The 15,061-nt window shown below is 60.3% G+C and overlaps 2 protein-coding genes across 5 annotated transcripts; one reads left to right on the top strand and one right to left on the bottom strand.

The window, feature by feature from the left end:
- The first annotated feature begins 570 nt into the window (after positions 1–570).
- Positions 571–4,985, top strand: ASB6 (ankyrin repeat and SOCS box containing 6). Of its 2 annotated transcripts, none has more exons than XM_086625168.1 (7): positions 571–596; positions 1,517–1,750; positions 2,220–2,383; positions 2,802–2,908; positions 3,319–3,427; positions 3,926–4,012; positions 4,191–4,985. In XM_086625168.1, the coding sequence occupies exons 2-7, from the start codon at positions 1,638–1,640 to the stop codon at positions 4,865–4,867; spliced, it is 1,257 nt and encodes a 418-aa protein (XP_086481294.1). In that variant the 5' UTR covers positions 571–596; positions 1,517–1,637; the 3' UTR covers positions 4,868–4,985. The 2 variants fall into 2 exon arrangements, with proteins under 2 accessions (XP_086481294.1, XP_086481293.1); XM_086625167.1 differs by having other exon boundaries at positions 2,202–2,383.
- Positions 4,986–7,246: 2,261 nt separating this feature from the next.
- NTMT1 (N-terminal Xaa-Pro-Lys N-methyltransferase 1) lies at positions 7,247–10,113 on the bottom strand. 3 transcript variants are annotated; one of them, XM_086625170.1, is made up of 3 exons: positions 8,921–9,095; positions 8,464–8,716; positions 7,247–7,624 (listed from the first exon to the last, which is right to left on the bottom strand). In XM_086625170.1, exons 1-3 carry the CDS (start codon positions 9,092–9,094, stop codon positions 7,368–7,370), a joined length of 684 nt encoding a protein of 227 aa, XP_086481296.1. In that variant the 5' UTR covers position 9,095; the 3' UTR covers positions 7,247–7,367. The 3 variants fall into 3 exon arrangements, with proteins under 3 accessions (XP_086481296.1, XP_009991076.2, XP_086481295.1); XM_009992774.2 differs by having other exon boundaries at positions 8,933–9,095; XM_086625169.1 differs by lacking the exon at positions 7,247–7,624 and adding an exon at positions 9,952–10,113 and having other exon boundaries at positions 7,635–8,716; positions 8,933–9,136.
- Positions 10,114–15,061: the final 4,948 nt, after the last annotated feature.

The raw sequence follows: 15,061 nt of genomic DNA, 5'->3' as shown, positions 1-15,061 counted from the left end.
GGTCGTGCTGCTGCGTCTCGGGCAGTGCGTGTGCACGGGAGGGCGCGGGGGGGGCGGCTCGGGCACTTGCGCGTGCACGCGGGGGTGCCCGCGGACGTCGGGTGCGCGCGCGCGGGTGCGTTGCCGCCGGTGTGCAAACGCCCCGCGCACACCTGCGCCCGGTGCGCGCACCCGGGCGGAGCGTGCGACCCCTGTGCGCGGATGGGCGCGTACCGGGGGGGCGCGCGAGGGCGTGCCCGCACCCCGGGGCAGCGCAGGGGCGCGCACCGGGGGCTGCCCCGGGGGGTGTCCCGGGGGGTGCACCGGGGGCTACACCGGGGGCTGCACCGAGGGCTGCCCCGGGGGGTGCCCCGGGCCGCGCCCGCACACCCCGCCCCCCCGCGATCATTCCCGCCCACCTGCCGCGCGCGCCCGCGCCCCCGCGCGCTCCCGGCGCGCCGCTCCCGGCCGCGTGCTGCCCCCTGCTGGCTGCGCCGCAGCCCCGCCCCCACGCGGGCCCGCCCCCCGTTAAGCCCCGCCCCATAAGTCCCGCCCCCAGCGAGGCTCCTCCCCTCCCGGTACAACCGGCCGCTTCCGTTTCCGGCGGCGGGGCGCGGGTAGGTGCGGGCTGCGCGGTTGTTCGGGCCGACGGGTCCCTCCCCCGGGGACTCGCCCCGTGAGGCGCGGGGCTGTCAGGGGCCGTCTCGCTGCGGCCCCGGGGCTCCCGGCGTTGCCCCCCCGGGGGGTCTGTGGGGCTCCGTGCTTGTCCCCGTGGGGCGCAGCGGGATTTCGGGGCCTCTCGGTGCCCTCCCCGAGGCTGCCGCCCGGTGCGGTGCGGGGTCGGTGGCCCCTGTGCCGGCGCCTGTGGGTCGCCGGGTGTTGCGGGTCCTCCGGCGCTGCGGGAGCGGCTCCAGCCGAGCTCTCCCCCGCAGACGCAGGCAGGGTGCAGCGCTCCGGGGCGCTCGGAGCCGCTCTCTGCTCCGGCTGCCTCCCCCCGGCGCCCCCAGCGGGTCGGGGCTTGCGCAGCGCCTCTGCAGCCCGGCTCTGCCCCGAGCCTGGGCTCTGCCCCGAGCCTGGGCTCTGCCCCGAGCCTGGGCTCGCTCTGCCCCGAGCCTGGGCTCGCTCTGCCCCGAGCCTGGGCTCGCTCTGCCCCGAGCCTGGGCTCGCTCTGCCCCGAGCCTGGGCTCGCTCTGCCCCGAGCCTGGGCTCGCTCTGCCCCGAGCCTGGGCTCGCTCTGCCCCGAGCCTGGGCTCGCTCTGCCCCGAGCCTGGGCTCTGCCCCGAGCCTGGGCTCTGCCCCGAGCCTGGGCTCTGCCCCGAGCCTGGGCTCTGCCCGGCGTGTTTTCTCCCTGCGCCCGGATAACTCCAGTTCGCGGCTCTGCGTGCGGGAGATAACTCGAATACATCGCCGCGGTGTGTGGGAGGAGATCCTTGGGCGGGTCTTCGTGGCCTTTTAGAAATGCGTGAGGAGGGAGGGAGGAAGGCTGTGGGTTTTTTTTTCTAAATGCAAATCTAGAAATGCTTGTTTGTTTTCAAAGGAGGGAAAAGTCCTTTGGAAACCAGGCAGCGCCGGGGTCTGCCTGACAGAGTCCTGAGTGGGGGAAGACGCCAGTGCCATGCTGGAGGCCCCTGGGCGGTCTGTGTGCAGAGCAGAGCACGATGCCTTTCCTGCACGGCTTCCGCAGGATCATCTTCGAGTATCAGCCCCTGGTAGACGAGATCTTGGGGCTGCTGGTGATAGAGGATGCGGAACAGCAGAGCACCCTTGAGAGGTAACTAGGCAGGGCTGTCTGGGGCTGAACACCCACTTGATGTTTTAGGAGATGATAGCTGGAGCCCAGTGGTGCAGCCGAGGTCAGACACAGCACTGCCTGGGAAAAAAAAAACAATCATGGATGGCGAGCAGCTCATCCCATGGACCCTCTTCTTGCTCTTCTTTGGGAACATGGGGATGGAGCAGAGCAAATACAGGGACTGCGTGTACTCCCCAGGAACAGCCCTTTCTGCCTGATCTATGGCAATAAAACCTAAACTGGGGTTCAGCTGTGACCCTGATGCTGCATAATCCCACAGGCGACTGGTTAGAGACCCAGTGGTTACAAGATAAGAGGAGACACCAGGGCTTTTTTTTTTTTTCCTCCCCGGTGCTACTGTGACCCTTGCAAACACCCCTGAGGGATGTGCTGTTCAGCTGAGTAACTGGTTGTTTCTGTGTGTCTTGAGCCCTGCCTGTCTGGGCAGTGACAGGAGCCAGCTCTCAGCTGTGAGACGAGTCTTGGAGAGGGAGACCCACTCCCCATTTTATCAGGAAGGTGTGAGCTATGCCCTGCTGAAAGTCACCGAGCTGGGGCTCGTCCCTGCTGCAGAAATCCTTCTGGAGTTCGGAGCTGACCTCAGCTTTGAAGGTAACGCTGGTGAGGAGGGGGCTGGGCCTGGGTCTGTTTCTCGGGCTGGCCAGGAGGAACCAGCTGGTGAGAAGCTGGCCTGGGAGGTGATGATAGCTGGGGCACAAAGAGGAGGTGCTGCTAGCTCAGCTCCCCACTCCACTGGGATAGCGTGGATGTGCTTTGTGGCAGCCCTTGTCCAGCTGCAGGCATGGACTGGGGGTGGTGAGGGGCTTGGGGCCAGTTTGCAGCTTCGAGGGCTTCTGCCAGAGGTGGAGCCATTGCTAAAGCAGGACCTGGGGTGTCTGACCACGCTGTTTTCATGGGCATCGCTGTGTTGTTAAGGCCCTTCCCAGCTGCCCCCTTCCATTTTTGGCAGGTGTCAGGGCCGTTCTGGGGAAGCCCTTAGTTCTTTCTAACTCTGTGTTTTTGTCCTCAGATCCAGTCACCTACTACACCCCCTTGCACATCGCGGTGCTCCGCAATCAGCCGGATATGGTGGAGCTCCTGGTGCGCCGTGGGGCCGACATCAACCGCAGAGACCGGGTATGAGCTTAGCAGCTGCCTGGGCACAGCCAAGCTGAGGCCCCTCGAGGGGGTCTGCAAGGGACGGGTGCGTGGGGACAGCCCTCCCTGCTCCCCACCTCCAGGGCCTCACTCCATGCCACTTCCCCTCCGATGCCTGTTGTCCGTAGTGCTCCGATGCTGTGGCAGGAGTTCAGGCTGCCTTTGGCCGAGCAAACCTGCCTCTGCCATGGAGCGGTGGGTGGGAGGAGGCTGGGGTAGGCTCTCCCTGCGGACACACTGGGGAAGGTTCACTTTGATTATTGGGGATGGGACGAAATCTGCACTTGCTGTGGCCATGGTGAAGCCCCAGCAGCGACTCTCCAGAGGCACTCACAAGTACTCTTTAATACTTTCTAGTGATTTTTTTTTTTTCTTCCTGCTCTCTGCAGATCCATGAGAGCAGTCCCCTCGATCTGGCCAGTGAGGAGCCCGAACGACTGCCGTGCCTCCAGCGGCTGCTTCAGCTGGGGGCTGATGTCAACGCAGCTGACAAAAACGGTCTGTATACCCCGTCTGGCTCCCCCAGCCAGGGTGCTGCCAGCAGTCAGCCCTCATGGGTGGGCTAGAGCAGGGCGTGGGATCTGGGTCCTTCTGTCTTGCTGCTGCAAATGCGCTCTGGTTACAAACTGGTTTGGAAGTTGGGTGCAGGCTGCAGAACCTCCTTTGTGCTCCGTGTTTTCTCGTTGTGTCTTGGCTTTGTCAGGTGCAGGAGGAGGCTGAAACCAGCTCTGTGCAGCTCATAGGAGATGGGATGGGGCTGTGCCTCCTTAGCCCTGTGGTGCACACATGCCCTCTGGGGCCACCACTAGCCCTGCACATGTGGCCCGTCACCCTGTCCCCACGACTGTACACCATCGTGGGGACGGCGTGAGCCTAAAAGAAGAGAAGGGGCTGTTTCTCCCCATGTTTGGCCATCTGGTTGGTGGGGTGGTTTGTTTTCCTTCCTGCCTTTTTGGGTGTCACCCTATTTTCATCTGACTGATTGCTCCGTTGCAGGAAAGACAGCGCTGTTGCACGCCCTGGCCAGCAGTGACGGTGTCCAGATCCACAACACTGAGAGCATCCGTCTTCTATTGGAAGGAGGTGAGGGCAACCCCTCCAGGCCTAGTGCTGGCTGGTTCTTTGTACAGCACCGGGCACTGCCCTCCCAACTCCTTTATGTTCTCACTTGAGTGAGAATAAAGCCCAGCAGTGCCAGAGTTAGTCCTGTCCTGGCCTTATGGTCTGCAATGCCAGTTATATTCTCTGTCTCTTCCTCCAGGTGCGGATGTCAGGGCCACCACCAAAGATGGTGACACTGTCTTCATCTACATCATCTTCCTGCTGAGAGAAGTGGTGTACAGCAACACCGAGGAGGCACAGGTGATGAATCGCTTCTGCTTTCGTGTCACACAGCTGCTGCTGGCCCACGGTGCCGACCCCAGCGAGTGCCCGGCCCCTGAGTCCCTCACCCACCTCTGCTTCAAAAGCTTCAAACACCACTTCCCGCTGCTGCGTTTCTTGCTGGAGTCAGGTGCTGCCTACAACTGCTCCCTCCATGGCCCCTCGTGCTGGTCAGGCTTCCACATAGTCTTTGAGTGCCTCTGTTCACACCTCAGCATCTCCGAAGATGACAGCTGCTCTACAGACCTCATCCAGAAGGGTCAGACTCTGCTAGAGCTCATGATGGCCAGTTCACAAGCCATCCGGCTGCCCAGCAACTTTGAGGTCAACACTAGCAGCTGTAGGTACCATGGGGAGAAGATCAGGACTCTCTTCTGCTCTCTGAAGCAGCTGGAACGCTCCCCGCAGGCACTGAAACATCTCTGCAGGGTTTTTATCCGGCAGCACCTTCAACCGTGGCCAGTAGATGTCAAAATCAAGGCTCTACCTCTTCCAGACAGGCTGAAGTGGTACCTCCTCATCGACCATGCTGCTGCCGGGCATGAGGACCTCTGAGCCTGACTAATGCCTCTCTGTCTCCCCCTCCATGGTTGTGGTGTGCCCACAGCCACCAAATCATGGCTCTGGGACAGTTTTCTCTGCAGTAAAAGCTGTTGCTGTCCGTGTGCCCACAGCTTGGCCAGTGCTGCCCACGGTGTCCCTCACTGCTGCGTTTTGGGGGGTGTGCTTTTTTTGGGCATGACACTGCACGTGTGTCTGTGGAGGCCTTGTTGTTCTGGGGTATGTCATGGGGAGGCGGGCAGAGCCCCGTGGCTCCGTGGGGGTGAAGAGAGCATCTGGGCATCAAGGAGCTGGATACTGGAGCAGAGGGTTGGTTTTTGTGGATTTGAAGAGCAAGCCTGGCGGGAAGGACCAGTGGGACAGTTGGGGTGATGTAACTGGACAGGCAGCTTGTCCTCTCTCTTTCCAGCCCTGCTGGGTCCAGGGAGGTGAAGCAATGCCTTAGGCAAGGGGCGGAGTCGTGAGATACCTCAGGGTGCTGGGAGAGGAAGTGTTCCCTGTGCTAGGAGAGCGCTGGCATCTGTGTCCTGGCTTCCTGCGTCTGGTCCTGCTGGTGGGAGCAGCTATGGTGGAGGCAGGTCTGGCATCTCCATGTAGGTGTGGATGGCTTCCTCGCTCGCGTGGGCTTCTGAAACCAGGAGCAGGGTGGGGTGAGGGGAAGTGGGGCTGGCAGCGATGGCCAGCTGCTCTGCACCCTTGGAGTTTTTGCTGGGAGCACCCTGTCATCCCAGCACAGAGGACCATCCAGCAAGGACATCTCAGAGGTGCTGGCCCCCAAAACAGACAAGTAGATGTTTCTTGATTTCATGGTGTGTTCCCTGTGCAAAGAAGAGGAACGGGTGGCTAACTGCTGAGTGCCTTGTGCCTCCCTCCCTGTTCCTTGGCTCTTTCCCTTGTTGAGTGCTCACAGGACCTCGGTCTCCTGTGCCTCCTTCCCGGGAACAAGAAATTGCAGGACTTGAGGGTTTTCTTTCCAAGCTGCTACCGGAAGCTCCGAACTCTGGGGCTGTACGTGGAGATCCCATGTCCCAGCCTTGCCACAGCTGGCTGGGTCCCCCTTCTAGGCATCTGCTTCCTCATGATATGCGAAGGACTGGCTGCAGAGCTGAGCCCTCATGCTTTTGTTGTTTGGTTTTTGTTTGTTATGGGGGAACAGATGCAGAAGAGGATGGAAAGAGGAAGAGTCTATTCTGAGCAGGTACAATTGATAGCAGGTAGGTCAGGGATCCGTGGGCAGTTTGGCTGTTGTCTCCACCCATTGCCTTCCTGGCAGCATCTGTGTTTTACCTTTTCCCACCCCGTGAAGTGGAGCTGTGCATCCTGATGAATTGATGTTTAAAAAAAAAGAGTGATCAAATATTTCCCTGGTGTCTGGAATGGGAAATGGGCAATTAAATGAGGCCTTTTTGTAACAACGAGGGGCTTGTTTCTTCTGCAGGAGAGATGGGCTAGAGGGAGAGGGCTCTGTGGGGATGGGGGGAATCGCTTATGAGACCCAGCTTGCAACTGGGGTCTTCTCACCCACCTGGCAAGCTGTGGTGCCAGCGTTGGCAGAGTTGTGGTGCATTAGGTTGGCACAAGCCAGTGGCCAGACTTGTGTAAACGCTGTGGATATGGCCAAGGAGGAGGTGGGAGTGTTCAAAGCTGGGTGATGGTGTGGGGTGTTGGGGGAGCAGCTGTAGCATTGCAGCGTTCAAGCAGGAGGTGCTGGGCATCACCGTGAGCTGCGGCAGTGGGCTGGGGGGTCCGGGGGCAGCTCAGAGGGGGCTCCCCGTTAACACCGAGCACACCAGCTCTCAACCAGGGTTGCGGGGCTTTGGGTGACCCCTGTCCCTGGAGGAAGATGGGGACCCAGTGTTACATCCACCTCCTCTTCTGCTGCACATGTGGGAGACCTGCTCCTGGGTTTAAAGGAGAGGCCTCTGCAAAGCCCGAGAACCTGGTGTTGCCTCCCCAGCCCACCACAGGGTAACGGCACAGGTTTCTCCTGTTTGCCTTACCCAGCTTGTTGCTGTGAGCAGCAGCAAGTTCAAGAGCAGGAAAGGGTCAAATACCCAAGCAGGGAATGGAGCCCAGACCATCCCAGAGGTGCTCTGAGCTCCTGTTCTCTAGCAGAAGCCCTGTGCAACTGTGGTCAGCAGCCTGCTGGTGCCCACGGAGCGTGCCTCTTGCAGGGCAGACCCTTCTGCTCGCATACAGAACCCCTGGAAGTCGCATCAAGCCAACACGGCATCTGACAAAGCCCACATGCAGAAGTGCAACAGCAGAAAAATGTATTTGGCAAACACCTCTTTTCACAAACAGCAGCCACTTGGAAGACAAAGCCCCGTCCTTGCCACCAGCTCCAGAGAGTGGGAGTTGTGACACCCTCACCACTGTCTGCAACCCTGCTGTGAAGGCATGGTCCTCAACCCTCCCGGCCCTGCAGGAACCACCGTGCTGGCCCGTGCTCCGAGCTGGCCCTGGAGAGACCACCTCCTGCTGCCGGCCACCCTCATCTCATGGCCAAGGTATAGACATGGTAGATCTCATCGGGGAAGTTCTCCTGGCGCTCCTCAGCCAGAAGGTGCAGCCCAGCTCGGCGGATGATCTTACGGACCACATCCAGGTCCCGGCAGACGCTGCTGTCCACATCATCCATGATCACGCCCTCCTGAGCCATGTTGTCTTTGATGACCACAATGCCGTTGGGCCGCAGGCCGGCACGGCACCGCTTCAGGAAGTCAGCGAGGTGGTTGTCAGTGAGATGTCCTGCAGGGGCAGAGTGGGTGTTAGAGGGCACAAGGTGACTGCAGCAGCACCCCCAAGGAACATGCAAGGAGAGGAGACCAGGAGACTGCTGACCAAGGCCTGACCTGTCCCAGCTAGCAGCCCCAAAACAGAGAAGTCCCAAAACTGCAATCCCAGAAGAGCAAGAGCCTCAAACAGATCCGAAGAGAGAGAACAAGCTTCCTGGCCAACCCTTATCTATATACTGAGCATGATGTTGCATGATATGGGATATTCCATTGGCCAGTTTGGATCTCAACCCTAAGCCTGAACTGAAATTCTAAACTAGGAGTTGTGGGTCCTTTGTCCTGGCCTTGCTCCCTCGCGGCTTGTTGTGCACCTGTACACTGGCAAAACATGGGAAGCTAAAAAGTCCTTGATTTCCTTAGCAACAACTAAAAACACCAGTATGTCATCAACAGTCTTCATACCAAATCCCATACTAAATCCAAACACAGCACTATTCCAGCTGCTGAGAAGAAAACTTAACTTTATCCCAGCTGAAACCAGGACACCAGGGAGCCAAATATTTAAGCCATTTGTAGGTCAAAGCTTTAGCTTGGGGGTGTCCAGCTTGTGTCCCACAGCTCTGTCCAACTCCATCCAGCCCACGTCTGCCCTGGCCTCCGAGGGTTTGGGGGAAAAGACCTTGCAGTGCCCATGGTGGGCAGGTCCCCAACCCAGCCTCCCACCCACGCTGTGATGCTCATCCTCAAGCTCTCCTGCCCAAAGCTCTCCCTGGTGTGTGAGGCACCTGCCCCTCAGGAGAAGCTGCATGGAGAACAGGCTGGTGAGACCCCTACAAGCAGAGCAACCCTCACCAATGACCCACTGGATCCAGATGACATCGTAGGAGTTGGGCTCGGGGCTGAAGTCCTGGAGACCGCAGCAGAAGTAGTTGCGCACCCGCCTGCCCTCCTCTCCCAGGTAGCTCTTGGCCTTGGTGAGGAAGTCCTCTGTCACGTCCACCATGTCCACTGTCTTGAAGAGGGGCAGCAGTAGCCGCTTGGTGATCCGGCCGATGCCCGCCCCACAGTCCAGAGCACGGGTTGTCCCTGTCCGGTTGGGGCCATCCTGGAACAACAACAAAGGACTGAATCACACCACGATGTACCCACAGAGAAGAAATGGGGCAACCATGCAGGATGGGGCTGGGGTATCCGTTGCAGGGTAAAGCTCTCCCAGCACATAGGCAATTGTGGATCCCATGGAGCATCTTGAAGGAAAGACCCCAGTTCTGTGCTGGGAGAAAGACGGGGCTTTGGGAGCATGACAGACCAGGCCACCTACCCGCAGAAACCTCTGTAGGAACTTCCTGGAGCTGTTGATGTCGATGCTGGAGATGTGGCCGTAGCCCCCCAGCATGCCATCCACTGTGGCGGGCACATCCTTCCAGTACTTCTCTGCCTTGGAGTAAAACTCATACTCATTCTCCACCACTTCGCTCGTCATGCTGGCCGAGAGGCACGCGCCCGTGTGGGACTCGCAGCTCCTCTGAGACAGGAGAGAAACTGCCAGTCAGGTCCAAAAGAGCTACGGGTGCAAAGCTCCCCCAAACTGGACAGGCAGGCATCAGCTCTGTGAGTACCCCAATTTCTATTTACCACCCCTTCCTTCTCCCCAGGGCTATTTCAAACCCTAAAAACCTTCTGCTGAGAGCAAGAAAGAACAAAGATCTAAATCCTGGTATTTTCTGGAGACCAACAAGCCCAAAACCCCTACCCAGGCAGGGATGCCTCAGCCAGACCAGGCATCCTGGAGCCATACTCAGCAATATACCCAATTAATTTTTTTTTTTTTTAAGGCTGACCCACCCTTTTCACCTATTCTGCCTCCTCTCTCCCTGTCTTAAAAGCATTAATGTTTTACAGATTACATGTTTATCTGTGGTGACAGCCCCATCAGTCACCTCCAATTACATCTGGAGTTACTAAAAGTTATCCTAAGCACCTACCTGAGGATTGTAAATCTCAGCCGTGACCGTAAGTTAGATATTTGCAATATAATAAAGTCAAGGTATAATCAGCAATACAAGCTATAAATCCCCCCCAGACATCTCATAATTCAAACCACTGTGGATTTGATTAACTGCGCTGGGGATTAGAAACTAGATTTAAGGTGGCCAAAGGGTAAATTCAAGGACTTCAAACACCTTTACAAATAAAGAAATATATAGCATTCGTGGCTTGAATTTGCTGGCAAATACCCCATTAGACACAAAACCTTTTCTATGGCAGCTTAGGCAGTTCCGGTGGCCCCGCGTGGTCTTGAACAGCCTGGGGACGGAGCAGGGGGACACAGCATCTCACCTTACAGATCACCGCTTGAAATCCAGTTTGGCTCGATGGTGCCAGGAGCCAGTCCACACGCTGTGATCTACGGGAAGAAAAGATGGGATTTTAGTCTCGAATCACCCCTTTAGTCCTGCAAGCAGGAGTGATGCCGACTGCACCCCCAGAGAGCTGGAGGTAAGAGCCACCCCAACCCCACAGGCACCCTCCTGGGGTGTTTGGGGGGCAGGAGCTGGAGCTGCCCCATAGCTCAGAGGTGGCAGGAGGCTGAGCCACGCGGGCAGCTGGTGTGTGGAGGGTTTTGGCCCTGCTTTTGAGCAGCGCTGCTGTCTGATCTCAGGAGCTGGGACCCTGGTTTGCCTTCCTGTCTCTGGCTGCAGCGTCACCCCCTCCTCAGGTTTGGCTTGGTCACCCTCTGGTGATGTTTGCCAAGGAGTCACGGGCCACTGGCACAGGTCGAGATCACCCAGTGGGATGACCCTGCCCACCAGCGCCTCCCCACTGCACTGAGAGCCCCAAACCGTGGCAGCTCCCCAGGTGAGGTGGGGGCCGCTGAAGGCAGGTCCTCACCCCGCAGCCCCGCTGCTGGGAGGTCACACCGGCCCTCCCTGCTTTTGGGGGAGGGGGTCACCCCAGTGTGGGGCCCATCCCCTGACCCCCGTGGCCACTCGCAGGCTGGGGTGTGGGAGGGCGAGGGGATGCGTGGGCGGAGAGGTCCCCAGGACGAACAGGGGGTGCACTGCCACGGGGGGCACTGGGGTCCCATCCCGAGGCCTGGGGGTGGGGGGGTGTTACAGCAGCCCTGCCCGCGGGGGTGCGAAGGCCGGTTCCTGGTTCGAGGCCGACACCAGCCGTTTCCCCGGTACCCCCGGCTCGGGGCTGGGGACCCCCTGCGCTCCAGGGACGCGGCGCGGGCCCCCCGGGGAGCCCTGCAGGCCGCCGGGCTGCAGCCCTGCCCGCCGGGAGCGCCGGATCCGGCACCGGCAGCTCCCCCGGCGCCTCCGGTCCCCCCCCGGGCGCGGGGCGGCCCCAGGGACGGGGGGGTGCCCGGTCCCGCCCGCTCCCTCGGGCCGGGCGGCCGCGACCCCCGCTTCCCCCGCGGTTACCTCAGGCGGCGGCCGCGCTGTTCCCCCCGCCCCCGCCGTGACGGGCGGCCGCGAGAACCAACCAGGCGGCGACGCTTGCGGTGACGTCACGGTGACGTAAGCAGGAGGGGGCGGGCCCTCTGTCGCGCTCCCGCCGGCTGTCCGCGGGGGGGCGCCCCAGGCGGGGGCTCCGCGGCGGCTGGGGGCGGCGGGGCCGTCCCGCCCGGTGCGGAGCCTGGTGCCCCCGACGTGTGCCCGCACCGTGTCTCGAGGGGCCCCGGGGCTGCCCGTGGGCTCAGCGGGGCTTCGTGCCGCGTCCCCCACCCTCGCCCACCCGGCGGCTGCGCCCCAGACCCCCGCCGCCCCGGCCCTCAGCCTGGCACCGTGCGGCTCTCTGGGGGGCAGATGGGCGCAGGTGCCCGTCGGTGGTGGCACGGGATTCCAGGGCCCAGGGCGGTCGGTGAGGGCGGCGGCGCGTGGGGCAGGGCAGCGGGGTCGGGGTGGCCAGGACAAGGACTACCCGGGTTTGGCAACCGAGGGGGGTCAGGGTCGGGCTGCCCGCCTGCTCCCGGCCCGGCCCGGCTGCTGCTCCGTCCTTGTCCCGCCGCCGTCCGCGTACCGTCCCGTCCCGTCCCGTCCCCTCGCGCCTTGTCGCGCCGCGGCCGCGCGGGGCCGCTGTTGTCCCGCCGTTCCGCCGCCGCGGGAACATCGCCGCGTCCTGCGGGGCTGGGGCGGGGGGAGCAGCCGGACCCGCACCCACCCGGCTCTGACACCCCACCTGCCCTGCCCCCCGCACCGGGCACCTGCCCCCCGCTCACCCGGCACTCACCCCGCACTTACCCATCACCCGCCTGCGCCCACCCTGCGTCCCGGTGGGGGCACCGGTCCTGCTGCTCCCGGAGGATGGCCCCGACTCTCCCGTGCCCTGCCTGCTCTGCCCTGCCCCGTCCTGCTGCACCAACAAGGGGAGCTGAGGCCAGACAGGCTCATCGCACCAGTGGCCCCCTCCGCATTGCACCCTCGCAGCCCGGGATGCTGCTGAGACCGTCCCCTTTGGGGAAGCTGCCTCTCCCCCACCCCTGTGGTGGGCTCTGGTCCAGGGGCAACCTCCTACACTGTGGCCTCCTGTCTGTACCCCCCATCCCAGCCGGACCGGGTTGACCACCCACTCCTGTGGATGAGGGCCTGCAGTGCCCGAGGTCTTTGAAAGCGGATCACTGTGGGGACCTTGGGTTGGCTGCAGCTGTGTCCCTGGGGACAGTGTGGATTCTCTGGGGTCTAATATGGGGTGAGTCCTTCCCTCAGCAGAGCGCCGGCCCCTCCTTCACCTTCCCCCAGACACCGGATTGCACAAAACTGGGAGGAACAAAATCCGCTTTAAATCACCCAAAGTGGTCAGAAGGTAGCGGCAACTGGGACGATGCTCCCTGAGCACAGAGGAAGTAGGGCCAGTTCCCGCCCAGCCCTCACCCACTTACACCCCAAAACATCCTAATAGCCCCAGCCAAGGACTTGCTGTCCCTGAAACAGAGCTGCTCACCCCATGGCCATCCAAAAACCCATGGTACAACCAGGACGCAGCCTCGGTGCTGGAGCCTCTTGCCATCCTTCCACGGTGCCTCTGTGGAAAGTGAAGGGAAATCCCATCCTTGGGCAAGCAGCTGTCACCCCAGGGCAGCTTTTGGGCACCCAGGTCCTCTGAGTCCCTGCGAAAGGGCCCAAGCATGCTGGGGATGGCAGTGACCCGAGGTGGGGGCTGATGGCTGGGGGTTGGCAGCGCGTGTTTAGTTGGCTGTAGAGGTGGGGATGCAGCGAGAGCATCTCTAAGCACAGAAAGAACTGCTTTTGCTCCATTTTGCTTTCCAGATTTTAAGGAAATGAGGCTCTCTGTCACTGGAGAGGGGACACTGAGCCCAGGGCAGCAGCACCCAGCTGCTCCCGGGATGGGGAGATGTTTGGGGAGCTGCCTGAGGTGAGCTGGCACTGAGCGTCTCCCATGCACAGGCACTTTAATGACTAAAACCCACTGGTTTTCCCCTCACTGAAGCCACCAGCAGCCATTGCATTGTTCTGGTCGTCACCTCTGTTTTCAAGGAGATCATGGGGCATCCACATCCCACCCATGCCTCCTATTTCCCACGGGAGCCTGCAATATTTGCTCGCCCCCCGGCTTCCCCAAAAAGACATTTTTCTCCTTTTTTTTTTCACCACGCTGCACTGGGGCTCCTGCAGACCTTTTCCATTAAGCCCCAGCCTCCCCCTCCGTCCTTTCCCACCACCAAAGCCCTTTGCGGTGGCAGGGATGGGACATTGCTCCCGTCCCCCACCCCGGGGCTGGGGCTCCACATTGGCCTCTCAAGTTTCAATGAAACCTCCAGCAATTGCCTTGAACTGGGGGCCAATCTCACTTGCAAACGTTCCTTTGGATTTTATATTATTATTATTATTATTATTATTATTATTATTAAGGCAATGGAGTGTGGCTGAAAATTAAGAGAAGAAAAAAGAAATTGGTTGAGCATCCCTCAGCTCGCCACACTCCTGAGCCTGGCAAAGGGCCAGGGCTGGGGACGAGGGTCCCACCATCAAGGATGCCCTGTTGAGCCCCACTCTCTGCTGGAGACGGGTCCAACCTTGGGGCCAGTTTGTGCAAAGCCAAGTCTGCAAAAAAACGTAGCAGTAGCAACAGCTCCGGCCACGCAGCAGAGCTGCCCGCTCCCCTCCTCGGCTCAGCTGTCTCCCCGTGGTCGCTGCTGCCGGGAAATGCTTTTCCTCTGACCGGTTTCAATCTTATCACTCAGTAATATCTTGTGTGACGAGACAGAACTGCCCCCCCAGACCCCGTTCTCCAGCCCATTTGTTTCCCTGCACACTTTCCTCCTGCTCCCGCTCACTTGCCGCCTTTCAAGGTAATCACCGGCGCTGCACTCACTCTTCAGGAATATATTTTTTTTTTCTTTTCCCCAGGTGCTTAATCACCCTTATTACCCTTTTCTGATTAATTAATTCTAATTAATTTTGCACTATCATTTTTGAGAAGAGGTGACCAGGATGGCACATGTTGTCGCAGGTGATTTGCAAGGCAGGTCCTGCAGCGCCGGCACAGCCCTCCCCTCGGCAGCGTTTAACCCGGGTCCGGGCGGGTGCCTGCTGCCCCGTTTGCTGCCATTAATGGCAATTAATAGAGCAATGAAGCCCTCTGAGACCCGGGGAAGAGCCCCGAGGTACTTTGCTGGGAACCACACGGGATGCTCCCACCTCCTGTGCTCTGCCGAGGCAGCGGGGGTCTCACCCTGGCCAAACCTGCCCCTGTGACCACGTTTGCCCAACTCCTTCAGCTGCTTTTGCTGCACCATGGCCAAGGCTTAGGAAGTCGGAATAAATTAGGTCAGGGCTTCTCCTTGCTGGCTGAGAGCCGCCAAGGCGCTTGGAGGGGTGGCAGAGACGTGGGTCTCTTTGTGCCAGCCATGCTCTGTCACCTCTCCTCTTCCAGCACTGGTGCCAGCCCCTCACTGGGTATCGGTGCGGGCTTCAACCCCGCGTCACCGCAGGGCCTTCGGAGCCCAAGCCCAACGTGGTTTGGGTGATGCTGCCCTTACAACAAATACACATGCCCTGGGGACAGAGGTCACTGTCCCTTTGCTGTTTGTCCCAAAAGAAACCCCACGTCTGCATCTCATCCCCGTGTCCAGCAAGGAGAGGGCATGTGGGCTGGGAGGCTGTGGCTGCACTCATGCCCAGGAGGGTTGTCAGGGCTTCCCGTGTCCCTGTCACCGGCCACCGGTCGCTGTCCCCACACGGAGCTGGTCGAGTGATTCTGCTGGCCAGGCGGCCACCTGACACGGCTCAGGGCTGGGACCATCCATCCCACCTCACTCCCTTGACCACTGACTCTCACCAGGAGGCTGAAGCACCACCACCAACACTGCTGAAACCCTCCAGCAGCCCTAAATATATACAATGTATTTATTATATATAGGGTAATATACGCTATATACTATAAGCTGTATGCCATATACTAGATGGTAGATAATAGCTATAGT

This window comes from Tauraco erythrolophus, chromosome 22, assembly GCF_009769465.1.
Source record: "Tauraco erythrolophus isolate bTauEry1 chromosome 22, bTauEry1.pri, whole genome shotgun sequence".
In the NCBI taxonomy this organism is placed as follows: domain Eukaryota; kingdom Metazoa; phylum Chordata; class Aves; order Musophagiformes; family Musophagidae; genus Tauraco; species Tauraco erythrolophus.
Note: the sequence above shows the minus strand (reverse complement) of the source record. Positions and strands in the feature narration are given on the sequence as shown.

What these genes read in the sequence shown, in the direction of transcription:
- NTMT1 (XM_086625169.1), bottom strand. Translation starts at nt 9,094, where the DNA reads ATGACGAGCGAAGTGGTGGAGAATGAGTATGAGTTTTACTCCAAGGCA. An exon ending in TCCTACAGAGGTTTCTGCGG is followed by an intron (nt 8,717 to 8,932) that starts GTAGGTGGCCTG and finishes TTGTTGTTCCAG; the next exon opens with GATGGCCCCAACCGGACAGG.
- ASB6 (XM_086625167.1), top strand. Translation starts at nt 1,638, where the DNA reads ATGCCTTTCCTGCACGGCTTCCGCAGGATCATCTTCGAGTATCAGCCC. An exon ending in CAGCAGAGCACCCTTGAGAG is followed by an intron (nt 1,751 to 2,201) that starts GTAACTAGGCAG and finishes GTGTGTCTTGAG; the next exon opens with CCCTGCCTGTCTGGGCAGTG. An exon ending in CCGTCTTCTATTGGAAGGAG is followed by an intron (nt 4,013 to 4,190) that starts GTGAGGGCAACC and finishes CTCTTCCTCCAG; the next exon opens with GTGCGGATGTCAGGGCCACC.